The sequence below is a fragment of the Dermacentor variabilis genome, chromosome 4 (assembly GCF_050947875.1).
Source record: "Dermacentor variabilis isolate Ectoservices chromosome 4, ASM5094787v1, whole genome shotgun sequence".
NCBI classification, from domain to species: domain Eukaryota; kingdom Metazoa; phylum Arthropoda; class Arachnida; order Ixodida; family Ixodidae; genus Dermacentor; species Dermacentor variabilis.
In genome coordinates this window covers 22,568,469-22,595,937 of record NC_134571.1, presented here as the reverse complement: position 1 = coordinate 22,595,937, position 27,469 = coordinate 22,568,469, and the positions used below count along the sequence as shown (strand labels likewise).

Below are 27,469 nucleotides of genomic sequence, written 5' to 3'. Positions count from 1 at the left end.
TCTTAGAGTGTAGAGTGTAAGCATTTTCTTGTGAAGAATGCATTTATTATAGAAGAGCTTTAAGACAATACACATTAAACACGTTCATATCGAACACTAGTATTATAATTAAATTATTATGAGTAATTACTTAAGCATCTATCTAAAGTACTGCAGAAATATATTGTTCATTGTTTAATAATAATAAATTACAACAAATGCAACAAACCTTCATTTTATAACTCAATAAGTTATTACGTGTGGTTTTTACAAGGTTTTTAAGACATGTTTGCATGGTTTGCATTACACTTTGGCAAAAAGCGGTATAAGTCGAGCTAAATTCAGCAACATTGTGCCATTGTTGATTTTTGTGACGTTTTTTGGGCGAGTTGCGCGATGATTCTAGACTCACCTGCGTAAAACGAGTGATTGCGGCGGTGTTTTGTGACTGACTGCCCGTGGAATGCTGTGAATCCGTCCGGGCGCGGGAACTGGATGCCGGCGGTGGAAAATGCCCCTGCGGCGTGCCTCGCACGTGTGCGATGCGCACAACGGAGGCTGCAGTTCCACTTTCGAAGCGGACGCCGGTCGCCGTAGATGTAGCAGTAGTAATAGAAGCATCAGGAGAAGCCTCCTTCGCGGTCACACCTCTCGTACGAGCAGCAGCAAGATGCCCGCTTAGAGCTCACAAGCGGACGCGTTCAATCGCAAGACACATTCTAAGATTTTCTCACATCCCCACCCCGAAGCACTGATGGCCTGTGTTAGCGTCAGCGGCGTCCCGTGCACGAGCTCGAAGTATCAGACGCGCTCTGTGAAGCGCTCTCTCTCCAGCGCCTGCTCGTTTGACACAAGCGAAGATGCGCTGCAGAGGGAGTTTCACGAGATGTTCCGGCTTCCTTTGGAGCGGTAAGCAATCATTTCAAGACCGCCAAGAGGGCAGGCTTGTCTCGCCCCTGTACCTGTTGCTTGATCGCAATCCGCATGTGTAAAATAGTACTGCAATGTGCGCATTGAAGCTGTAACGTGTGGCTGTTATTAGCTGTCAAACGTTGCTCGGCGTGCGCCTGACCTGCGAGCGGGCGCAATGGAATGTGACCGTGCGATCGCGTCGCGCACCGTCACAAATTGTTCTATTTCGATCCCAAACAAAACGCACTTCATGAGGCGTGACTGCTTGTGGGTCCCATATCATAGTTGTAATAATTTGCATTTATGTAAAGAATGTGTTCGTTTCGCGTAATGCGCTTTCAATTTCTTCTTTTTTTTTATTTCAGTCCGAAACGCCGCTTCATAGCTTTTCTTCGTCTTCCTCTTTGATACATAAAAAGAGATCATCTGAACAAATTTGAATATGAAATTTGCTTCGCAGTTGTGACACTTTATGTAAATGTTGCATGGTTAACTGCGCAGGAGAAAACACGACAAGAAATCCAGGAAGAAAACGCCGAAAGAAAGAAGAAAGCTAAAGGTGTGTGATTGAAGTCTTGCCTGAAAATGTTCATTCTGGGAAAGAGTTCGGTTGGAATATATTCTGGTAGATGAATATATTTCGGCCAAACAGGTAATCTTCGATCGCGATCGAGACCGATCAGAATCGAATTCTTCGATTACGATTCGCCCTTTCCGCAGCTTGCACCACAAAGTCAATCGCAATCGAGAAATTTAATCCCGATCGGGTTCGACCTTGATTAAAAAGGCCCGTGTGGCACCCGTATAATAAACACTGCCTCGGTAAGTTTAAAGTGGTATTGACACATCGATGGTTGAGAGAACATTCGTGTTATTGTGGCAGTAATTTGGTTTCTTTTACGTGAACTGCGTGTTCTCTCTTTTATACATTTTAGAATTCGAATCAATGTTTACTGTTGGTCCATCACTTTAGTTTTTGAGATGAACACTGACTTAAAAAGTTGGCTATTAATGCTAGCAGGTTCTTATTTCTGTGAGTGGTGGCTTTGAATGAGCATGCCTTGTCACACTGAACATGTTCATGACTTTCTTGCCATGGTGCTGTGCACTGGGCAGTACCGTATGAAAGTTATCCCACTGATGTCATTAAAATTGCACATAATGCATGTATAACCTGTGGTGATTGGTCTCTAATGACAAATATTCACTTGAATTATACATTAATAAAATTTGACACTACCATTACAGTTCTTAGGATGTCAACAGTGTCCAAAATGTGCTCCTGTTAATAATGCTGCATTTTCAAACCTTCAGCACCAATGAAAAAAAAGAAACTTTCTGCTGAGACCCAGCAATCCTTAGAGCCCTTTTTGCACACGAGAAGCATAATGTGAGGCGATACCATTAGTACTTGAAGCTTCAGTACTGTAGTTTAGTATCAATAGATTTTCCTGAATATGTATTTTTCTTCTCAATAATATTGGTTAGCTGCCGTTGTGAAGTGCTACCATATTCCCTCCAACACATTCTTATTCATCCGGAAATTTATTTCTCATGATCCAGGTCTCCTGTGACTACATGGCCAAAATAAACATACTCCTGTGCAGTCTGTTTGCCAATCATGAACCCTTGTTCCCTTGCCAGGCTATTGCTGACCTTAGTCTTTTGCATATTAATTCTCTAATCTACTCTTAGACATTGCCACTTTAAGCCCTCAATCATATGTTGCAAGTTAACCTTAGCTTTGAATAACAGTGAGTATGAATTGCAATGCACATGTTGTATGTTTATAAGGTGCACTATTTTCATGGTGGCAAATGCCGCTCATTGCCACTTGAAGAACCCATTGCCCTTCTTATGCGCAGAACAAGGCAGCAGACATCCAGCCATGGAGGAGTCCAGTCTTAGAGATCCAGGGAAATCCTTCTCCCTTTGCTGTCTTCACCAATGTTCGGCAGTGCATCCTGGTGAAACATCTCCAGGACTCTGCCAGACACTTCTACTGGATTACTGCTCCACAGTCGGCAGGGCTGCTTCACGCCCTTGATTCCGATTCAGAGAATGAAGGAGAAAGTGCTGCAGAGAGCAAAGATGCCATACAGACTGTGCCACGCATTGTGGGTGTTGGCCTCTGCACTGTGTTTGAGCTCATTCGGGAGAGCCGTTCAGCGCAGCCAGCATTCTGTCTGTCAGTTCTTCGGGCACTGCTGGATGTTCTCCAAGGCCAGCAGCCTGAAGGATTTCGTTCTGAGCCCCCGGAAGTACTTGGTGAGTTGGCTAGCTGTCGATGTGCTTGGGAACACGCTCTGAATGGTTTCAGTTCACATGCTTATCTTTTACTTGCAATCATTCATGCCATTTACCGTAGAGTTGCATTGCTGTGTCAAAAATAAATGAATGCGAGGAAGTTGCTATCTGGGGAAACATGATCCTAGTGCTCTCTACCGTGGGGATATAAAATGATAATTTATATCCATCAATAAATCAATATTTTTATTTCCTTTTCGATAGGAGGAGCCACAAGAATGGCTTGGTGAAGATCCTTGCCTCATTTGTTTTGGCATACACAGCATATGGCATAGCACAGATAACATAGGTTCTGTATGTTTAAAAGAAATAATACACACGATACACATGACACAAAAATCCCAAGTACATTGCGAGCAATGCTTATATATATTTAGGAACTGCTGCTTATGAGATAGCAGAAGTACAGGGGAAACATTAAATCACACAAACAGATGCAATTAACACAACTTGATTTCTTTGTTAAAGTAACAAAATAGGCCAAAGGACTCTTGATGCAACTTTTTTAATAATTGCAGAATGGTATAGGATAAAGCCTGTTTCAAAGTATAGTTAGCTTACGGAGTTGGTATTTTCCATACTTCTTCATTTCTGGGAAGTGGTATACTTTCATTTATATGCAGTTATGTGAGTTGTGTTATGACTGTGTCATTCTGCTTGACAGATGATCTATAGTAGAGTAATAATCTGTTATAATATAACTGTTGTGCAGCAGAAATATTACACTGTTTAAACACCTCTCTAGAGGGCTCATTATGAGGTACATTAGTTATACATTGTATGGACTTTTTTTGAAGTAGATGTAACTCAGAGATATTAGTAATACCAGTCGTACCTCAATCAAGGTGACAGCACTGCAGCAGTGAAAGTATCAAGGAATTATAGAGCATAACTTACTTTTACAATTAGTACACATCTCAATCTGGCAATTACGCCAACAGCCAAAGAAACTTTGGAACAAATGTTGACAGAGGTCAACAAATAATCAATTAATAAGGTTCTGCTGTATTTGTATCTACCTTTTGTGTGCAGAACAGGTATATCTATATACTTTTCCATTGTGTGGGGGGGGTGTTGCACTTCAGGGGCGATCCCACCGTTAGCAACCAGTTTTTTGCGTTTGTAGGCGATCCCACCGCTAGCAACCTGTTTCTTGCTTACTCCAGGGTAGCGTACCGTACTGCTACCGAGAAGTAGCAGCGCCTGCCTATCGAAGCTCGACTGACATTACTTATTGGGTAGCGTGGCGTTGTCGGCAGGCTGCAGGCATCCGGTAGATCATGGCGACCAAGCAGGGGCGAGATGATTTGCTAGTGCGAAACTTGCACGGTTTATTCAAAGGTAGTTGAAAGAAATAAGAAAAGCATGAAGTATCAAGTATGAAGTATCTCAAAAGTACATTTCAGAGCCCCTTAAATAGGCTCTCTACAAGTATGGGCGGGATCTTGCTTCCGTTGATGTCATGTGACAGGCACAGAGAGAGGGCCCCTCCTCCTGCATCACTGAGCACGGGAAGAAGAAGTCAGCCCTCTTTTCGAAGAATCCTGGTAGAAGGCCCTTTGTGCGCAAGCTGACTGACGCTCGTGGGCTCCGGCCCAGAGGGTAGGGGGAATGACCTGTCGCCCGTCGGCTCCGTCCCAGAGGGTAGGGTGAACGACCTGTTGCCCGTGGGCTCCGGCCCAGAGGGTAGGGGGGACGACCTGTCGCCACGTGGTGTCAGACGCCAACCCTGACAGGGGGGAGGGGGTAGAGAGCACTTGCTCTACGGACTGTTGCACGTGAGTACAAAGGCATATGCTGCAGCTCTGGCAGTGCTTTTGTGGGAGGCTCACACGCAATTACAACAGTTCAGAGAACATTATAGTGAAGCCCAGGACGCTCTCATTGGAAAGGTCTACAGACAGCGATCACAACGCTTAAATAATACATGTTGACAAATCTTGCAGGATGACAACGCACCACTTACTGCAATACATGTGTACCTCTAAGCTGACAGAAGATAGTAATAGATTCAAGAAATGGAGAAACAATATATTTATAGCAAGCTGATCGCATACCTACTTACCATGTGAATGGCATGAATGCTAGTCATCATTAGTAATTTATAGCCATAAGAGTGATCTAGGGTACTGTCATGTTCTGTGGTGTCGCATGTACATGCACTGAGTCTGGTGCATTTGTGCAGATGAAAAATTGCTGGCGCAGATTATGGTGGGGTATATTGCACTGGGGGGGGGGGAGGGGGGGTAGTATGCTCAGACACTGTTATAAATGCAGTCCCCTTTATTACAGTTTTCATTATATTCACTGCTATGTGTATTTGAAAACTGCATGACCCATGTTTTAGCACAGGGTTGGGATTCGGAAGATGCAATTTTTAGTGTCAGCATTGATTTACACTTGTTGCAGTTGCTAATTTCAAAATTTTAATTGTCTGTTTTGTTTCCAGACAAGATGTTCGATCTCTTGCTGGACATCGCGACTAAGGCAGCTGCGCCCGTGGAATATGGTCAGGCACACTCGAGCAACAGCGAGGTGCTGTCACAACTGACTTCGAATGCATGTGCCTGCCTGCTCAGCCTTGTGGTAGCAACAGGGGACACGTCCAAGATGCTTTCTGCTACTGCTGCGCTGCTCATGAGTCCACGGAGTCTGACGGCTGAGGAGATTCCAGTATGCCAAATTTTCTTTTGCATTGAATTAAGAGTATCCCTATAGTCATTTTGTTTGCATTTCTCAGGAATTGTGGGAGCATGGAACCTGCCAACAGAAGTTGTCAAATTAAGAACACTGTAAAAAGGGAAAGGGAGAGAATATGAGAAGGTGAGGTTGGGTGTGTTAACCAGAAAACAGGAAGAGGCATTTGGTTGGCTGATTGTAGGGGAAGGCAGACAGGGGAATTGAAAGTTTAAAAAAGGAAAAAGTGCAGAGTAATATCACATGGTGAAAAGTGATCACACAGGCCAGTAGGTGTTAAGAAATGTAATAGTGCCTTTAGATAATTCGTGTGCTGATGAATGGCAAAGTAAAAAAAGAAGAAACAAAAAAAAAAAGAAATAGGGTTTAACATGCTTTTCAAGCTTCAGCAATAATTTGTTTACATAACCTTTTTACCTAACTGCAGCAGTTAATTTCGCACAGCCCCGCAGGGGTGTCTGCGTCAGCAGGCGTTTGGTGTGTTGCGACACCACGTACCCGAGCACACAAGGGTTGGACCCTCCTGCGTGTAGTCATGCGCAGCTTAGCCATGTCCGGGGAAAGGAGGATCCTAGGGGTTGAGCCGATGCTGGGTGTTCGGACCGTTAAGGCCCCCCGGGGAGGCAACACACCTCTTTGGCTTCTACTTCACGTAGACGGCACCTCCAGGCTGACCCACCTGGGGAAATCGGCAGTTGCCTTTTCCTGTCCCCCTCTTCAATCTTTTTCTTTCCTATCTTCTTTCTTTTACTGTCCTATCATCTCTTCTCTTCCATCACTTCCTAATTTCCTAGGGGGGCAAGGGTTAACCTTGTGTATATGCTCTCCCTTGGGTATAATATATTAGGTTGTAGTGGCAATGTACGGTTGGCACCTGCAGCCTTACGCGTTAAGTTCTGCAGCATCCCATGTTGGACTCCGTGGTGGGTGGCCGCCATTGCTGCCAAAAACTAACCGAAATACTATGGGAACACCCGCATTTCCCCGCCTACTTGATCGTCACCCTCTGAAGAGGGGACGCACGGAAGACTTAAGCACATGTTTCACCCGTACAAAAGAGACCTACCCGAAATACCATGTTGTATACAGCGATAACGCTGCAAAACAGGCCAGGCGCATTTCACCATTCATAGTTTCAAAATCTTTAACCGAAACCTTAGGGCCAGGTTATAAAGTGACGCAAATGGCAAGCGGAGGCCTTCTTCTTGAGATCCCTCAGAAAAATCAGTACGAGAAGCTAGGCAGTCTGGTGACATTTCGTAACATACTAGTTTCTGTTACACCACACTGATCAATGAATAGCTCATGCGGAGTCGTGTCAGAGGCCCTTCAGGATTTGACAGAAGCTGAACTCCTAGAAGGGTGGATAGGTCAAAATGTGACTGATGTAAAGCGTATTATCCTTAGACGGGACAACAAAGAAATTCTGACCAAACACCTTGTCTTAACATTTGCATCTAGCGTTCTGCCAGAAAACATCGAAACGGGATACATTAGGCTAACTTTCCTACCATATATTCCAAACCCTAGACGTTGTTTCCAATGCCAATGGTTTGGCCATGGCTCGCATAACTGCCGTGGTCAAATAACTTGTGCAAAGTGTGGAGTGCAGGGCCACCCCTCCAACAACTGCAGTGGCACACCTCACTGTGTAAACTGCAGTGGTGACCATCCAGCCTACTCACGCTCCTATCCGAACTGGAAGAAAGAAAAAGAGATAATCACCCTCAAGGTCAAGGAAAATATTTCGTTTAAGGAAGTCCGTAAAAGGTGCTCACCTTTCCACAGCACACCTTATGCTTATGCGACGCATCAGGGGGCAGCGTCGCAGCGGCCATTGCCAAGTGCCCAGCCCGCGTGCAGTGAGCAGGTACCTTTGGCTCCTGCCCCCAGGGTGGAAGTAGGTAAGCCTACTCCATCGAACCAGAAAACAGGCCAGGCTACCCATGGGTTGCCGGCCCCACAAGAGTTATCTGCGGCAACCTGCGCTACACGCAGCAATCTTGCAGGACTGATAGCGGCCCCAAAGGTGGGCGCAGCCAAGGCTGCCTCAAACACCCCGGCCCCTTCCAGCGCTGGCAACAGCCGGCGCAGCCAAATCCCACAGGGAACCCCATCAACCTCCAGGCTGGTGGGTGCAGGGGTCTTACCTTCTGAGGCGGGACTCTCTCGGAAAACTTCTCGCTCGCAAGAGCGTGTGTGCCCGGTGCCTCACAAGAGGCAACGGACACTACACCTATCCTCACGGCGCACCAAGCGCCTAAGGAGTGGCGAGGCTCCCTCGAACGCTCTAGAAAGGACAAAACCCCCGTTACAGAGCCTCGAAAGGGCTTTGTAGTCTAAGGCACCACTTCTGTTTCTGTACACACAGCACAAATTTACTTTTATTATGGATACACAAATTACATGGAACGTCAGAGGTCTTCTAAGAAACCTTGATGATGTACAAGAACTCATCCACGAGCACAATCCAAAAGTGCTGTGTTTACAGGAAACACACTTAAAATCAAAACACACAAACTTTCTTCGACAGTATGTTACTTTTCGCAAAGATCACGATGATGCTATCACATCATCGGGTGTTGTTGCCATTTTAATTCAAAAAAGCATAGCGTGTCCACGTTTAAAGCTATGAACGGCCCTTGAAACAGTGGCGGTTCGAGTTGTTCTCCTAAACAAACTTATCACTGTTGGTCACTTATCACTGTTGCTCGCTTTACATACACCCACATTACAAATTAAACAAACATGAATTTCAGTCATTTATAGATGTATTGCCAGAACCTTATGTTGTTCTTGGCGATTTCAGTGCACTGTGGGGCGACCCTTGTATAGATGTGCGAGGTCGTCTTTTTGAACAGTTCCTTTTATCTTCTGGTGCGTGCCTGCTGAATAAGAAGGAACCCACTTATTACTCTCTTGCAAATGGAACCTACAATAGATCTTAGCATAGTTTCCCCGTCTATACTGCCTGAATTTGAATGGTAAGTTACCAACAACCCTTACGGGAGCGACCACTTCCCCATACTGCTAAGAACAGCTAAAGAAAACAAATATCCACCATAGGCTCCTAGGTGGAAAGTTGATACAGCTGATTGGGAGAAATTCCGAACTCTTACTAGTATTTCATGGGCTGACATGTCTTTGTTAGGAATTAATGCTGCTGTTGAGTATTTTACAGTCTTCATAATAGATGCCGCATCTAAATGCATATCTGAAGTAAGTGGCTTGGCATGCAAACGGCGTGTCCCGTGGTGGAATGATGAATGTAGGACCGCTCGTAAGAAATAGAACAAAGCGGGGGGGTTGCTACGCGCCTCTCCCACTGCGGAGAATCTTATTAAATTTAAGAAAATGAAATCCCAAGGCAGGAGAACGTGCCGACAGGCCAGACGAGAGAGCAGAAGTTTTTATCGGGTATCAACTCGTATGCAGATGAGGCCAAAGTCTGGAACAGGGTTAATAGGATAAGAGGGCGATAAACATATTCACTTCCTTTGGTAAACACACAAGGTGATACACTGAAAGATCAGGCAGACTCACTTAGGGAGCACTTTGAGAGCTTGTCAAATTCAACCCGTTATTCAAAATCCTTTCTCAAATGTACGCAAATTGAAGAATGTAAGCTATTCATAAGAAAATGCCGACAGAGTGAACCGTACAACCGTCCTTTTAGTATTGCCGAGTTGAGAGCTGCCTTGAGCGCATACAACAGCTCTGCACCAGCATCTGGCAGAATCATGTATGAAATGATCAAAAACCTACACAATGACATGCAAGTTACACTACTAGCACTTTTCAACATTATTTGGGCTGCAGGATACCTTCCAACCACATGGAAAGAAGCCATTGTGGTCCCTTTTTTGAAACAAAGCAAAGACCCTTCCTCAGTGGCAAGTTACTGCGCGATAGCCCTCACAAGTTGCCTTTGTAAAGTATTTGAAAAAATGATTAATCGGCGACTCATCCATTTCCTTGAACTGAGCAAAATGCTTGATTCCTATAAGTGTGGCTTCAGAGAAGGGCGCTCCACAACCGATCATCTTGTACGTATTGAAGGATATATCCGTGACGCAATTGTACACAAACAGTTTTTCTTATCCATATTCCTTGACATGGAGAAGGCGTACGACACAACGTGGCACTACAGCATCTTGAGATGTCAGAAATAGGCATTCATGGCAATATGCTAAACCTAATAGAAAGCTATTTGTTGAATCGTACCTTCTGGGTAATAGTCGGCAATGTACTGTCACGTCCTCTATACAGGAAACTGGTGTACCCCAGGGAGGCGTGCTCAGCTGCACACTCTTTTTTGTTAAGATGACAACACTTCGTGCTTCATTACCACTGCCCATTTTTTTATTCCGTCTACGTGGACGACATTTAAATAGGTTTCAAATCATGTAACCTCGCAGTGTGCGAGCGACAGGTACAGCATGGCCTGAACAAAGTGTCAAAGTGGGCAGAGAAAAAATGGATTCAAAATCAATCCTCAACAAAGCTCTTGTGTTCTCTTTACAAGAAAGAGAGGCCTGGTCCCGGATCCTTGCTTAGAACTGTGTGGACAACGAATACCTGTCAGCAAAGAGCACAAATTTCTAGGTATTATACTTGACTACAGGCTCACTTTCAACCCACACATTAAATATCTTAAAGAAAAATGTCTAAAAACAATGAACCTAATGAAAATTCTATCCCAGACTACATGGGATAGTGACAGGAAGTGTCTAATAAATCTATACAAGAGCCTAATTCGGTTACGATTGGATTATGGTGCTGTAGTGTATAACTCTACTGCCCTGAGCGCGCTAAGGATGCTGAATCCTGTCCAACATCTAGGTATCCGCTTAGCCACTGGCGCTTTCAGAACAAGCCCGATTGAAAGCTTATAGGCCGAATCGAATGAGTGGTCACTCCACCTGCAGAGATCTTACATCAGCTTTACATATTTTCTTAAAGTGCAATCTAACCCTGAACATCCATGTTTTAATAATGTTACCGACATGACGTGTGCTGCACTTTCCCGCAATCGTCCCTCTATAAGACAGCCTTTCTCGCTGCGTGTAAAGGAGCTTAGCGATGAAATGCATGTCCCACTCCTTGAGCATCGCTTAATGCGCCTAACCAAGCTCTTACCTCCTTGGGAGTGGCAGGTGATAGAATGTGACATACCTTTTCTAAAAGTTACAAAGCACGCTCCAGAGGTCGAAATCCTAACGCATTTCCTAGAACTTCAGTACAAGCGCTCGTGCACAGAGTTCTACAGAGACGCTTCCAAGTCACGTGCTGGAGTGTCCTATGCAGCCGTCGGTCCATCCTTCTCGGAGTGCGGTGTACTACATCCAGAAACAAAGTATCTTTACGGCTGAGGCCTGCGCACTATTTTCGGCAGTGAAGCATATTAGCAAATCAAAACGCCAACAATCGTTTATATATACGGGCTCCGTAAGTGTTGGGAAGGCGTCGATGTCATTCTGTAAGCACAAAAATCCAGTAATTAATGAAGTCTATTCCTTCCTGTGTAAAGCAAATATATCTAACCAGCATGTGATTATATGCCGGGTGCCTGGCCATAGGGGCATCAAGGGTAACATTCTAGCGGACTAGATGGTCACATCAATTTCATTGCATGCAGTTAATCCTACTGCTTCGGTCCCTGTCACAGACCTGAGGCCCTTCTTAAGAAGCAAATTACGAAACCACTGGCAATGCATGTGGGATGCAGAAATAAAGAACAAGCTGTATGTGATAAAGCCACAGTTAGGTTCTTGGCCCTCCGCAACAATATCACGGCGAACAGAGGTCCTATTCTGTTGTCTCAGAATAGGACACACATTTGGCACGCATAACTTTTTACTCACTGGAAATAATCCTCCAACCTGTGGTAGATGTGAGGAGAGGCTGACCTTCGTCCACGTCCTCCTGGAGTGTCGGGAAGCTGAGTCTGAGAGAAATAAACATTTTCCCCTAGCATACAGGCAGCATATCCCCCTTCATCCTGTAATGTTACTCGGCTCAGAACCGCTCTTTCACACCAATGCAGTCCTAGGTTTCCTGAAAGATGTTGTATTGCATGTTATTAGCCCCACACATTTGTAGCGTCTCCTCTCTTCAGAGGACACTGCTGTGATAGCTGTTTTGTATAGCACATGCCTCTAGGCCCTTGTGTTTCAAGGGCTCTGGCAAGGCAGTAGTGCTCCAGGTAATTTTACCATCTCACACATTTTCTATGTTGCATCATTCTCTCAGGATAGATTTTATTGCACATAGAACATGTCATTTGTCATAGACATAATCTTATTACAGATAGATTTTACGCGCTCTAGAGCGACTATTTTAAGGCCCCTTTACAGCCACGTCACATCAACTTCATAGAACTCGTAACTACATGGCGAACTCATCACCACGGATCTGGCGCTCTTTGGCCATACATGGCCCTTGTGCCAATAAACACCATACATTCATTCATTCAATTTCACACACACCAAAAATGCATTTCAATAATACTCACTTTATTTTAATTTACTTAATTATTACTTACAATAATAATTTAAATAGTAATATTTACTGCATCTAATATTCTGGTATGTGTGTGGTCTTGGCGAACTTTCAGATGCCAAGCATTCTAGTGGCAATGCAAAAGAGTGTCCAAGCAGTTTTGTTGGGAAAAGTTCAGCGCCCCACCTGGCTCAGTCATGGAATCCCAAGGGCGGCACACTGTGGAACATTTTCCTTGCACTTGCCAAAGTCTTCCCATTTTGGTAAGTATTGAGATGCACTCTCAGTTGTTCTTTCTTAATACTGTATGACTTTCCAACTGCCTCCTAGAATGTAGACTAAACTTCTTAAAGGGACACTCAAGAGCAGCAGTAAATTATGGGGGGTCTGAACTGCTCTTGGGATCTTCAAGGGGTGTACAGTAGTGCAATTAAAAGACGGGACAAAAGAAGACACACAGGGACACACACAGCGCAAACTAATCGCGCTACTGTACACCCCTTGAAGATGCATTACCAACATGCCCACATTGCAACCCTCGTGCTCTTGGGAATAAAGGGCATCTGTGTTATGCACGGTTGTCGGGTGACGGCCCTGTCATGCTGTCTCTCGTTGCATCTGCGTAAATGTGACATTTCCACCACTTCCACCATCGCGTCTGTGTCATGAGGGGAACCTGAATGTCGTGGGACGTGAGGGACTTGAGTGTCCTCACAATTTTCTTTTAGGCTGATGAAGTACTTTAACAACACTGTTTTTATTCATTTGGAAAAAAAGAAAGAGAAAAAAGAAAGAAAGGAAGGTTTGGTTACCACTGGAGAACATTAAAGCTGAACTCTCATCTGAATTTTTCACCGAAACATTGGTAATAAAACACCGTTTTCTCATATTTGGTTTGTTTTGGTGCAGGAAAAATTCCTTTGAAATATGGTGTAGTCCTCTGTTACCAATAAACAATTACATATGCCCTAGTTTAAGCTGTCTAAATCCATGACGTCATAGAGAGCTGGTGCAGGATCCTCAGGACAGCAGCGACACTTGTCTTTAGTTTTTGTATCTTTTATAACTTGCCAAGCCTCCTCTCGCAACATGGATGCTACTTTTGCTATTTGCTATCACAGGAAGATATTTTACTAATACAGTTAACTTATTTTTTTTTTTTTAGCATCCCTTTAACTCTTTCAGCGCAGGGGTCTTTTTTTTTTTAAGGCAACGCACCCGCAGCGATGGTTTTCTTGCTTGGATATTATAAAATGAAAACAATGGTTTATTTTTGGTTATGCAGAAAGGAAAGAAATGACATGGTTAATGAAAAATGTGCATTTGAATGGAGAGAGTGGAGAATGTACTGGCACGCCAGTGACATGGTGAGACAGAAATGCGGGAATTTACTGATACGTCAGTGACACTGAAAGAATTAACCATCAAACTGCCAATTCACCCTAACTCCAGCCTGACATATAACTTTTTGTTCTTTTGCCAATAAGTGGTCAAGTTCTTTTAATGTATTAAGTCACACAGACTAAGCTACAAATTGCCTGCAGTGTGACTTCTCTTACAAAGTACTATTTATTCATAATTAATGGGCAGAAACTACTAATAATTACCTCCAGCCCTAATTGTTTGTTTCATCATGTGGTGACAATGGCTAAATAGAAAATTGAGGAAGATGTGAAGCATTTGAGGTATGGGGGGTCATAAAATGAAGATACATAAAAAAAATTGATGTGCTAGAAGAACAGTGTAGAAGATTGTAAGTATTCACGAACTCTGAATTTATTTTATTGAATGACGTAATATCATGGCAGTACTTTTTTCTACCATGTTACTTCTTGAAAACAGAGAACTCGCTCAGCCATGCCAACATGCTGTGTTGCTGTAATCTACAGCATTTTCTGAACCCTATTCTTCACCCGTGGTCTTGGCTTCAAGCGGAGACTTTCGAGGTCTTTCATAGACAGGGTCATACCCATCGATTACAAATTCAACAATTTCATGAAACGTGCACGATTTACCAGTACTTTGTTATATCTGGACTTACCATGATAAACACGTGAAATATTGAAGCTGACACAGCTATCTTCAATGAATTACCACTTTATTGAAAGAACTGAGTGAAGACTGGTTGCTTTTACAATGTATTGACTACAAAGTCCACTGCAATTCTACCAGAGATGAGAAGGGGAGTACATAGCTATGAATGCATGTGGTTGTGATTGAAGGTGTGCTTGTCAGGTCATGACCAATTATGACACAGCAGTTTTGCAGCCTGCATGTCTCTCTGGTGTCTTGTCTATTAGTGAATTTACTGACATATGTGTGGTCACTCGGCGAAGTAATCAGAGAAGCTGGGTTATGCTGCCATTGCCAAATGCTTGCGGGGCTTTTCTGATCTGCCCGAATAATAGTTTCACAACATGCAGATCCAAGACCTTTGTTTCATGAATGCAGTTTGGAGCATGCTAGTATGGACTAGTATGGATTGCAATATCATAATTTGGAGCACATGATGAAAAGGAAGAAAGGAAGGCAGTCCATTCTAGGGCAATATGATGGATGCAGCTTACATGCAGCAAACAGTGAATGAATTGTGGGGTCTCTCACCCTCGTGCTCTTGGGACAAAGGAACGACAACACAGTAGTGCAAACAATCACAAGGGCATTTATTGCACCTTTCATAGATCAATGCCTGCTAGCCGAGTTGCTATCCACAAAACATGCCGATGGGCGCGCGACAAATCTAGAAGTCCGACTCACCGCGACCGGAAAATGAGCGAATATGTTCGCCCCATGCTGGATCCCAACGCCTGGTCGTTCGCGCGTACTGTCACGCGAATGGTGGCGCATTCCAAGGCGGCCACGTGAGGCGGTCTCGCAGAAGTATGGGTCGGCGGCGCGCGGGATGTCCACGCCGTTCGCCGACCCGCCGGGGAAGAGACAGCCCGTCCTCCCCTGCGCCCCCAAGTAACCCTGTCGTGAGGCGGCGTTAGCAACGCAACACTCGCGCCATCTCTCGCACTGCGCCCCAACCACATCGACTGCCGCGGGCATTACGCAGGCCACGCGGCGAAGCCGGATTACAGGAGACGCGCCATGCGGGAAAAACATATCAGGGGACGCGCGAGAGTCGCCCATCCCCACATCCCCCCAACCTTAGATCACTACATATTCCGGCGAGACATGTGACACGGTCTAACATCAAACTGTGCTTCGCGAACAAGGTAGAACATTAAACAGTGGCCGCGCTGAGGAAATGTCCACGCTGTCCATAGCCTACGAGCCGACATTGTCCTTGGCTGCACCGCTGGCGTCCGCCGGTCACAGCGGCAGCTTTGCAGACTCGTCGGCACGATTCCAGGCCAGGACTCCGGAGACGACGACGCAGTAGTCGGAATGAGCAAGCGTCGCTCGCGCCGATGCGCCCTGCTGGCAAGAGCCGCCGTAGCTGTCGGTGACCGCCGGCTCTTTTGTCCGCCGCCGAGGGTTGTGAGCTGGAGACAGGTGGCCAGTGGCGTAGCTAGGTGGTCTTGCACCCGGGGCCCATAAGTCTTTGTCACCCCCCCCCCCCCCGGGTGTAGTCAAGGAAGGCGAGGATGTCAACAATTTCCGGGTTTCAGCACCACTACAGCCACATTGGATACCGCGCACGTCCCCCGGGTCCCCCTCTCCTTCGCTTTCTTTCCCAGAGATCGCGAATGCAGCAGGTATACACGCTGTTTTTTCTGCGCCAAATAACACAGGGTGCTGCGCTGATAACTTGTGATAAGCGCATGTGCACATATTCTGTAAGACTGTAAGGCTTGGCAGCCAATACAAATGCGGCATCGTGGAAAATATGGCTCACGTCACAGGTAACAAAAAATATCTTCATAAAATTTTAATTACCAAATTTAGCGGCAATATTGCATTAGCAAAATTGAAGCCCGACATTCATATCTTGCCTTACAACAACTTCACAAAAATCATCGTAGGTACTATGGCGCGCAGTATTTTGGCTGTGGGCAGCCCTGAACGAAAACGAAAATTAAATTGTGTGTCAGTGACGCTGATTTCCCCACCCTATTAGAAAATGCCACCTGCCTCCCTGCGGTGCTGGCGCCAATGCTATGACAATTGCGAGTTCTCTTTATTCTGATCAATAATGCCTTGTTTTTATTTGCTGCTATACAGACAAACGCGATTATCCGAGCTGTGGTACCACCACAAGATTGGGAACAGAATAGAGCACGCTTCGCGTCGATTCTTGGCGTCACCATAAAAAAAAAGGCCGTGATGAAGCCCGTGCCAGCGAAAGCTTGCACTACTGTTGGTCTGCACTCGCAATGGAGATGATTGAGGGATGAACGTCACTGGTCCACTATTTAATATTTCTGTCGCTGCTGCCATACTGGGCGCCACCCGCAGTGCCAATGTACTGTAGGCTGTAGCTCCCAAAACGATTTTGTTCAAGAAGATTTTCTTGAGTTAATCATATGACTTTGAGTCCTCGATTCTCGAATTGAAGTGCTTCCTCTATAAGTATTAATATAAGGATTATTCAGGATATGGTTATAACTTATCTGCCATATTTTTCAAGCTACCGAGTTCCTAGTAATCACAAAGACACATAACGTCATAGAATATCGGGAAATATTATTACAAAATTAATCTTTTTTTATAAAATTCCGTGTAGCTGACACAGACACTGTACTTGTGACATGAAGTCACACAACAACAAAAGGATAAAGAAACGGTTAGCTAGGACTGGGGGAAATATCTTTTACTGAACACCGCGAAACTGATAAAGAACGAATACAACGATTCAAAATTGATAAATATAACATTGTATACATATTGCCGATGCACAAACCATGGTGGCGCATCGAGCCTTTTGCACTAAAGTAATGACTGGTAAGGACACATTTCCTTCAGAAGTTATTTTTCCGACACTTCGCTTCTGCAAACTGATTAATTACAGTAGTAAAGATTATATATTTCTTACGTGTTCTTTTTCTATGGTCAGTCTCGCCAAGTTTGACAGCATTTCATCACTCATGGTGGAGTGCACAGACGTCTTGATCAGCTTTAAGTTGGAAAAGTTTCTTTCGCATGATGCAACTGGCACGCAGATCGGGAGGAACAAGCGAAAGATAACAGTAAGTAAGTAAAAAGTTCCATTTGGCGATAAATTCCAGGAACTCCAGGCACCGAGTCTGAAGACGATCCAGTGAATCCCATTCGCGACTTTTCACGACCGCACTTATGCAATGTCGCTCTCAACGAACGCTTCGCCGTAAACGCGAGCGCCGGGCACGCTCGTTGAACGCCCTCCCGCTGCTTTGTTCGTCTTCGCTGCGCGTTCGGAACGGGAGGGACCCAAGAGCCTCAACGCCTTATAACGCCTGACTGTATGTTTAGCGACGCCTGCTCTCAGCATGAACGCACGGCACGAGCGCACCCCACATGAAACGTTCTGCTAAGGCGAGTAGTTCAACGACCATTTTGCGAAGTAAATTTTCTAGCCTGCACATTCGTGCGATTATTTCATGGGGGGTTGATAGAGCTGCAGCCGACAATTCTGCGGCGCAACGCATCGGGCACATGAGCTCGGGCTACTGGATACCGGAGCATTCTTTACCATTTGCGCCCAGTCAAGCCGGCGGAAAGAGGGGTGTCTTGAGACGTATATGACACCCCCCACCCCCGACTGGCCTCTCGCACCCGGGGCCCACGGCCCCCCGGCCCCCCCTGCTGCTACGCCACTGCAGGTGGCCGCCGAAGTCGCTGCGCCGAACTGGGCACAGCAACACCATCGCCCGGGGTGGCTCGATCGTAGTCCGGGGCAGCAGCGCAGACGATGTGCAGGTGACAGCAAGCCAGGGGTGACTCCAATCACGCTGCGTACATTCAACACACTCGGCCAACACTAAAGTAGTGCAAGGGAGAGGAAGTCTGCATGCGCATCGCCGACGTGGTACGATGTTCAACTCGGCTAGCAAAATATCAGGCAGCTACTCAGATGCTAAGTTCATGCGAACGAAGCTCGCTTCCTTGAGTCGAACGAGCAATTTCAATTCCTGCGAGGCTAAATAGAATGAGGGAAGCAAATTGCAACACCTCAACGCCACGGTCCACCAGGTTGTGTCCCTCCACGTGCGACAGGCAGCTTCGTAAAGCCTTAGGCCTAAAGCGTCGCTACCCTGAGAACAACCGGCATCCAAAAACAACACCCAAAATGAGCGCAAAACAGGCAGCCGCGAGGAGACGTCAGCTCTGTGAGGTGGTCCTACCCCGCTCGGTGCACACAGCATCCGAGTTGACGGCGCCCACCGTCCTAGACGGTGTCGGAGCGCCCGGTGCCATGCCGCAATACCAGTCAGCCCGTAGTGGCACCCGTGGCCCGTGGCCACCCGGCTCCCAAGCTGCGACTTCATCCGAGTCAAAGAGATAGAAGAAGCTATTTACATAAGAAATTCGGACCACCCACGAGGCTTCCGTACTCACTCGCTTCAGGCTTGCCACTGCTCCGCGGGTGCTCAGCCTCGCTCTCCCAGGATGCAGACCACGTGGCTCTCGTACTGGCGAATGTCATTAAAAAAACACTTGCGAAAAAGCTTAGCATGTTGACATATTCAAGCACACTACAGCCACCATCACCTCGCTCAAGAAAGCACGCCGCCGACGCTAGCGATCAAAATTCACGCTAGGCCTACGCTTCGGTTCAAACAAAGGTCTCGAACGAAGCAAACTGTTAAATCTATCGTCCGATGTCCCAAGAGCCCCACGTTGGGCGCCAGATGTGGGGTCTCTCACCCCCGTGCTCTTGGGACAAAGGAACGACAACACAGTAGTGCAAACAATCACAAGGGCATTTATTGCACCTTTCATAGATCAATGCCTGCTAGCCGAGTTGCTATCCACAAAACATGCCGATGGGCGCGCGACAAATCTAGAAGTCCGACTCACCGCGACCGGAAAATGAGCGAATATGTTCGCCCCATGCTGGATCCCAACGCCTGGTCGTTCGCGCGTACTGTCACGCGAATGGTGGCGCATTCCAAGGCGGCCACGCGAGGCGGTCTCGCAGAAGCATGGGTCGGCGGCGCGCGGGATGTCCACGCCGTTCGCCGACCCGCCGGGGAAGAGCCACAACGTCCTCCCCTGCGCCCCCAAGTAACCCTGCCGTGAGGCGGCGTTAGCAACGCAACACTCGCGCCATCTCTCGCACTGCGCCCCAACCACATCGACCGCCGCGGGCATCACGCAGGCCACGCGGCGAAGCCGGATTACAGGAGACGCGCCATGCGGGAAAAACATATCAGGGGACGCGCGAGAGTCGCGCATCGCCACAGAATGCACACGCAGTGAGCCCAGTCACTTTTGGCAGACATGGTGTTTCCATCCACATTTTGCAATGTTAATAAAGCTGATGAAAAGCCCAACCAATGTATAACCGGACATCCATGGTTGCTAGCATCCACAGTTGTTAATGTCTACTGTCTTGAAAAGCACAATGCAACATATTCATAGAGGCTATTTTGCATTTCTAGGAAGATGTAACTTGTGTATGTGTTTGTGCTAAGAATTATAAAAACAAACATACATATTTAGGACTGCATGACAGTCAACACATAGACTTTCTTGTTCAAATATTGAAATCTGTTAATATCATCATCTTTGCACCAGTTTGTGTTATAGTACCTGGTGTATGGCTACAGATAGTTCAAAATGATCTGTGGACAAAATACACACTGCACAACAGCCTAGCACATTACAATGTTCTAGTGTGATAAACGATCATTGAATAAGTATGTTATATTTTATGGTGGCTTTTTGTTTCTCTCTGAGTACCCATGAAATGCCGCAGGGTGGATAGTGTGCAAAAAAGAAAGTGAATCAGTAGGGCGAGGTGTGTGGAGAGGCTGCAAGATACAACCTTAGACCGAAAAGTTCCAGGACATGAGTCCGTAAAAAAAGTACATTCAACTTATAAATACAGTTTGTGCAGCTCCCCTTTGAAGTAGTCTCCCTTGCAGTCTATACACAGGTTGTAATGCTTTTTGAGGTCTTGGAAGCAGCTAGAGAAACCTTGTTTTGGCAGAACTGTCACCTCTTCTGTCGTGGTACCTTTATGGCCTCATCATCATCATCATCATCATCATCATCATCATCAGCCTGGTTACGCCCACTGCAGGGCAAAGGCCTCTCCCATACTTCTCCAACTTACTTTATGGCCTCAACGCTCTCCATCCAGCACCCCCTTAGGGATCTTTTCATGCATGGAAACAGAAAAAAATTGTTTGGTGAGAGGTTAAAAGAGCATGGACGATGCAAAAGTGCAGTTATGTTGTGCTTGGCAAGAAATTTTGTGATGCTCAGGGTAGTGTGCAGCCTTGAATTATAATTTATATTGTGACAATGTTGCAGTGCACCACGCACATGTTTGAACACACAAATATAAAACTCTTGATTCAACTTCTGCTTTTGTGGGATGGACTCGTAGTGCATGACATCTCTGGCACGGAAAAAAACAGCCCACATCATCTTTACTTTCGGCCTCTACCACCGCACCATTCTTGATGTTGGAGAGCTCACGGACTATCATTCAGCACTAGGCCTCTTTGTTTGACGTTCATACTGAAAGCACCATGTTTCACCTTCAGCAATGATGCTGTCGACGGTGAATTCTTGTCCAGGAGAAAATCAGCACTAACTGATGCCGGCGTGTGCTTCTGGTCCTGTGTGAGGGAGTGCAACACTAGTTGGCTGAGTCTGAAATTTCGCTTTCATTTCCCCAAGTTGTCATGCAAAATTTGGCAGCACATTGTCTTACTGATGTGAGGACATCTGATAGCATGTCAACAGTGATGGTGTGGTTTTTCTGTACATCAGTTATCCCTGCCACATTCTCTTCATTCTGTGAGGTTGATGGGCGCTCCTGCCTTGTGTCGTCTTTCAATAACATTCTTGCCGAGATGCACCTCTTGTGCCACTCAAAAACTCATGCCCATGATAGTTTCTCATTGCCGTAATGAATAAGCTCATAAGTTTGTGTGGCTGTCTTGCCAAGCCTCATGCATAAGCTTTTGTTTACATTTTAGTTAAAAGATGGATGTTCATATCTTCACAGTCACTCACATTGGAATGCGTCAATAGTGGCAACATATTTTTCAGCAACATAATGCCATCTAGTGGCTGCCACAACAACTAACACAAATAACACAGGTTAGTCCCAAAGATACATGCACATAACAACATATGTTTCGGGGAATCACTTCTACAGAAGAATATAAATTGGTGTTGGAATTTTATGGACAAAGTTTATAGTTTGGCTCCCCTGATGAAAAGCCCTGAGCATGTCTGTGCCTGTTCATACCCTTCTCTTGGTCATATATCTGTTCAAACACAGCTAGATGTCTATACCTTATCCTCATAGAAGCCACTACATTTTGGATCATGCTTTATTCAACTTCAGTTAATTCAAACAAAAACGTGAGGTCCCTGTCAGTTCAAAATATTGCAAGTTGAGCGTTTGCTAAAAAATTCTGTCATGTTTAAAGGGCACTCATCATAAGCCATATTGCTTAAAATATCTGTTGTAATATATGTGTAGTTAAAGGGCCCCTCACCAGGCCACGCAGCAAACTTCGGTTATATGCTGGAAGTTGTTACATGTCCTCTAGGGAGCGTTCTGCCCGCCTAATTTTTCAAATCGGTTCATTAATAGCAGAGATAGAAATATTTCAGTGCCACTAACGAATGATTTCAGGAGGCGAGCTCTACTGCCAAGCTGGAGACTCTGCCGACTTGCCCCGTCTTGTCTTCGCAAGCGAAATTCCTTCCCTGCGTTCTCCCATACAGGACCTCGAGGACGCGTGACGCATACATCACGGGCCCCACCTTAATTTTCTTTTTCTCCTCGCTTTCTTGTGGCACAGCGCACTTCCGTTGACGGTGTCGCACGCGAGCTGTTGTGATTGTCTCATTTCGGGCAGCACACGATTTTGTGCGCTGTGCACGAGGACATCTGACTAGTGGTTATAAGTCTGTGCTACACGAATATTGAGGCAGACATAAGCGGATCACAGGGGGTCATCCCTCGCTGGAACACGGTATAAAATGACATAGTTCCGGTGTCTATGCGCGCGACTGCACAAAGTGGGAACAAGCTGACGAAACGGAAGTACATCTCCCTTGCTACAGTGCAAACTAAAACAAAAACATGCAGACATTCGGTTTGTGTGTTTTGTTATTTCTCTAAGCTTTAATTCGTCTGTTCAAGCAACATATTACGCAAATAACGGATGTTGCCTTGAATAATTCTGGAAGTCATGTGTCACCATGAGCGATGTCACAGTGCAAACACGTGTACGTAGGCGCACTAGCATATGTACTTCATCCTCCGGCTTGGAGCGTGGCAGCTGCGAGGAAAAGAGAAAACGGCGTTCGGTTTAAAATTTTAGACCTTTCCGCGGCGTGTTGCAATGTAATATTTTGCAGACACGATCATTATCGTGCTTTGTATGCTCTGTGCTTGTCAGCTCAAAATGGCCAAATATGGTGACGGGCCCTGTAAAAGAGCATGCAGTATATAAGTTTACAGCAGAGCTTGGATGTGCAGCTTGGTGTGAAAAATTGTGGATAGTGAATGCTCTGTGTCTTGATGCAGCTCAGTGCCCTCACGTTTTCTTCTTCTTCTTTTCAGCTAAACACATGCTTCATAGTCAGTGTACCATTGCATGTGATGGCAAGTTCCTTTATCTGTTCAGGCAAGGTATTTTGTACAAGCTGGGGACTGGGTTTGGAGGGACCGTCAAGGTATGCACATTTTATTACACTGTGCCATCAAGGTATTTATTATTGCAATCCCGTCGTGATGGATGAGCATGATACAATTTTTATTGGATTTATTCTTTTGCACACATTGTGCACTTGCTGAATAAAGTTGTTTGTAAGAGTCTTAGGCTCCTAAATGTTGATATTCATTGTTTTATAATCTCACCTTATGAGCTGGCAGCTTTAAGTATTGATTTTGCTTTAAAATGGTCAACATATCGGCAACCTCACCGTATCCCTACCATATTAACAATTACGCTGTTACAACAGCTACACAATATAAGTATCTAGAAGTTCTATTCACATCGAATCTTTCTTGGACAGAGCATATCATGTCCATTTCAGCTAATTCCTCCCAATCATTGGAGTACTTGCGACGTAACTTAAGAAATTATCCTTCAAATGTTTGCAAGGTAGCTTACCTAACTCTCGTTCGTCCCAAGCTCGAGTATGCATCTCCCATTTGGTCCCCTCACCAGAAATACCTCATTGAAATGCTAGAACGGATCCAGAACAGAGCGAGCCGCTTCATCATAAACGATTACAGCTACCAGTCTAGTGTAACACAAATAAAAGTTAAGCTTTCATTACAATCCTTGAACACACGCCGTGACATTGCCCTTTTATCATTGTCCCACAAATTCCTTCACTCCACTCGAACACCTGCATGCTTAAAACGACCCTACTCCACGTCACATAGGCTTCATAATCATTTCAGCAATGCCCGCCTTTACGGTTCTACAAAAGCGTTCCATTACTCTGCTCTTCCTCGTGCTATCAGAATATGGAATTCGCTCCCGGACAGCATTGCATGCCAGTCCAACTACGATTCATTCCGTGATGCCTTGACTGAATGCATGACTAAAGAAATGTGAAGTTTTACCTTTGTCGCGCAGTGCTTTCTTGTACTTGCACTATCTTTTACAGCTTATTGTCGCATTATTACCGTTGTGTTGCTATGTTTATCGTTCTGTTGGAATGTCGCGTCAGTAACTTTTCTGTCATTTTTAAAATCATTAATACTGTTTAACACTCTGATCTTGTTAATTACACGACTTCACTGAAAACAATGTCTGATTTATTCTTTGTTATTATATTATGTTTTCTTCTTTTCCCTAGTGAATCGTGAACTAAATAATTCTTTTTCATCTCGGTTGCACTTGCAGTTGTAGTTTGTAAACACATACGGTTTATAGATGTCTTGTATTCTATGTATTTTCTATGTACTGCCCCCCTTACTCAATGCCTCACTTTGAGGCCTGAAAGATATTTCTAAATAAATAAATATCCTTCTACGTGACAGTGCTGTGCACAGCAAACACTTGTTTGATCAATTCCACTCGTATTTCACAATTTAATTTCCAGGTTTTCTGTGGCAAGGAAGCTCAACAAAGAGCCAGGCCATATAGGCATATTTGTAAACAATAACCATTCCATGCCAGAGATGTGTAGTAGGTTGGTGTGATCGTTGGAGGTTAATAATCCAAAGCTAAAATTTTAAAGATTGATGCTCCATGACATTTAATGTTCTTTCTTTGGGTATGTGAAGAGGTGCGGGGGGGGGGGGGGGCTATTTCTAGTTCAGCTGCCACTAGTGGACTAAATGTGCGGCTTCCACACTTTTGATGCCTTTAGTGCAATGACAATTAGGAAACCTTATCTTCACCCGTTTATTTATTTTTGTTTCTTTGTTCATGCTGTTTACTAAGGAAATTAACCTTTTGTTCGATATTGAATCAAAATGATCTTTTTTGGACATGGATGTTTTCCAGTTCAGCTGTCATTAGTAGTGAAAATGTGTGACCTTCACACTTTTGTTGCCTTGCATGCAGTGATGATTATGAGACCTTATTTTTACTTGGTAATCTATCATAATTTCTGTTTTATGCTTTTTATTAATGAAATTAACCTTTTGTTCAATATTGAAGCAATCTTGTTTCCTGAAGAATTACTGCACTTTACGAAAGCTCCTGCTGTAGCTGACGTTAGGTTAGTCCCAAATGGTGAACTTATACATGGCGTTCTATAGTATAAACTTCATTGGATGTAACGTAACCAGAGGTGTGCTGTTGGCTTAAGATTTATCATATTTCTTCAAATCTAAGCTACCGCAGATGTAGGTACTTTATTCCCACAATAAGAGAGCCCAAATAAAACAAAATATATTGAGTCAAAGATAAAGGAAATGTGTTATGCATGAAATCACCACTTTTTGTTTCTGCTTTAAATTAATGTGAGCTGTCAGCTTACAAGCTGGTGTTGTGGAGGAGTCTAAAAAAGTGTGGGCACTGCTATTAGGCTTGGTGGAACTGAAAGACAGTTTGCTAAGGGATACTGGCACGAAGGAGAGTGTCATATCAAGTTGCAGTATCAAGAACTCCATCTCTCTGGACTACAAGAAATAATAATAATAATAATAATAATAATAATAATAATAATAATAATAATAATAATAATAATAATAATAATAATAATGTAGCTAATCACTGTTTTTCCCTGAAATATAAAATTTACTGTTTAATTTTTAGTTCTCTTATGAAAAACTATGTATTTTTCTTGGACTTTATATTTTTACTATTTGCTTGAAATATGTTACTCTACTTGGGTCTCTAGTTGCGTGAAAAAAAAAATGGAATGGTTAAATTTGAGTATGTACAGTACTTGAGAGACTTTGTACCTGGTGGGACAATTGTCATATTTTTTCATGTATTACTGGCTCCAGAAATGCATAAGTGCAAGGCAGTAGTACAGCTAAACTGCAAATATTGACTTGCGAATGCTGCTCTGTGGCAACATATTGCCTCGAACTCACACTCCTTGTTGACAAAGTGCAGTGGTGAAAGTGTACATGCAAAACTGAATTCTTTCTGAAGCTCTGCTTTGTGCAAGCAGTTGTACAGATTCCTTTCATAAAGATGCACGCAATTATGTATGCTTTATATGCACAGAACCTTTTCTTTTTTTCTGTTTGTGAGGGTTCGTAATATGGTGGTGTGTGTTATATATAAGGGGAAGGCAAGGTAGGGGGGAGAGGGGGAAGTTTATATGGTAAGCCCTGAGCTATCTGCTGCTCAGCGAGATGGTCATGTATCGTCATGTTCAGTGTTGCACTTCTACATTTTCAAGGGGGAGCTCATTACTAGTCAACAGCTGGATGGAACAGGGTGGATCGGCATTGTACAGGTCAGTTAGTATACTCGACTTCTTACATCTGTTATGCAGAGATCACCTGTTGGACTTAACTCTTTACAGTATGAAAGCTCTGCCGCATTCTGTATACTTCTGTACTCACAGCTGGAAGGCTTGCTAACTGTATTCATTTGTCATCTCCCACAGGATTACCTTTACATCCACCATTCCTTAGGTCGAATTAATGAATTTTTAAAAGTGGACAAGCACACACTTCAAGTGGAAGGTGTTGTCACCCTTGAAGAAGGTCAGCATGCTTTCCCAAGTATTCATGCACATGTTTTAGCATGAGGACTTGCGTTGAAATGAGTTGAATTTTGTGTCACATGACTATTTATTGAAGTTTGCATAAGGGTGTTTAAATAGTATGTTGAAAACTTTGCTGAAGGCATCAATTAAAAAAGTGTGCTTGCTCATTGTATACTTATAGTTATTAAGCTTCTGCACAAAATGCTCTATTCAAGACACAAGTAGTGTTTGCTGTACAAGTTAAATGTTGAGGGCCAGCAGCTTCTTGCAGGTCATGTTGGAGGTGCATATAGGTAATGTCATGCGTGCCAGGCCAACTATTGCACTGTTTTGTTAGCTAAATTTTGTGAATGGGATGATTGCGCATAAACTTCAATACACTTACAAAACATTTCAGATTCAGGCCAGAGTGTGTACTTCAGTGATGGAGAGTTTCTAGGTTTGATAACAGCCATGCGAGATGTAAGTCCTTGCATGTTTCTTTTTCTCTTTCTTTCTAGAGATGTTTTGCATGTTTATTACAGTGTTAAGGCATTTCAGCCTTGCTTTGTTTTTTCTAAATGAGGGAGGTGTTTCCAGGACTTCAGCTAATTGACAGTTTGTGGTGTTATTGCAGGATGGCTTTGTGATCCGCACATTTCGGCCATCAGCCCTGCCTATGACCTGTTCGGTAGAACTGAATTTAAAGTTGGCACGTAAATGTGTTGAAATCTTTGGATCTGGTGTCTTCAATGAAGAAGCTGAAGGCTGCCTTCTTGGTAAGGCTGTAGGGACTTTTGCTCCTCTTCAAAAATTTGGTTATCTTTGCTTTTTCAAATCA

General features: G+C 44.5%; 1 protein-coding gene across 1 annotated transcript in view; it reads left to right on the top strand.

The window, feature by feature from the left end:
- Positions 1 to 346: 346 nt before the first annotated feature.
- The window catches only part of hiw (MYC binding protein highwire), a 262,991-nt gene continuing 235,868 nt past the window's right edge, over positions 347 to 27,469 (top strand). The window contains exons 1-10 of the mRNA XM_075688361.1: positions 347 to 888; positions 1,393 to 1,450; positions 2,757 to 3,159; positions 5,648 to 5,871; positions 12,512 to 12,659; positions 23,081 to 23,193; positions 26,338 to 26,394; positions 26,548 to 26,647; positions 27,047 to 27,111; positions 27,266 to 27,407. Of these exons, the coding sequence (XP_075544476.1) occupies positions 734 to 888; positions 1,393 to 1,450; positions 2,757 to 3,159; positions 5,648 to 5,871; positions 12,512 to 12,659; positions 23,081 to 23,193; positions 26,338 to 26,394; positions 26,548 to 26,647; positions 27,047 to 27,111; positions 27,266 to 27,407 (1,465 nt within the window). The 5' untranslated portion in view covers positions 347 to 733. The remainder of the gene's footprint in view (positions 889 to 1,392; positions 1,451 to 2,756; positions 3,160 to 5,647; positions 5,872 to 12,511; positions 12,660 to 23,080; positions 23,194 to 26,337; positions 26,395 to 26,547; positions 26,648 to 27,046; positions 27,112 to 27,265; positions 27,408 to 27,469) is intronic.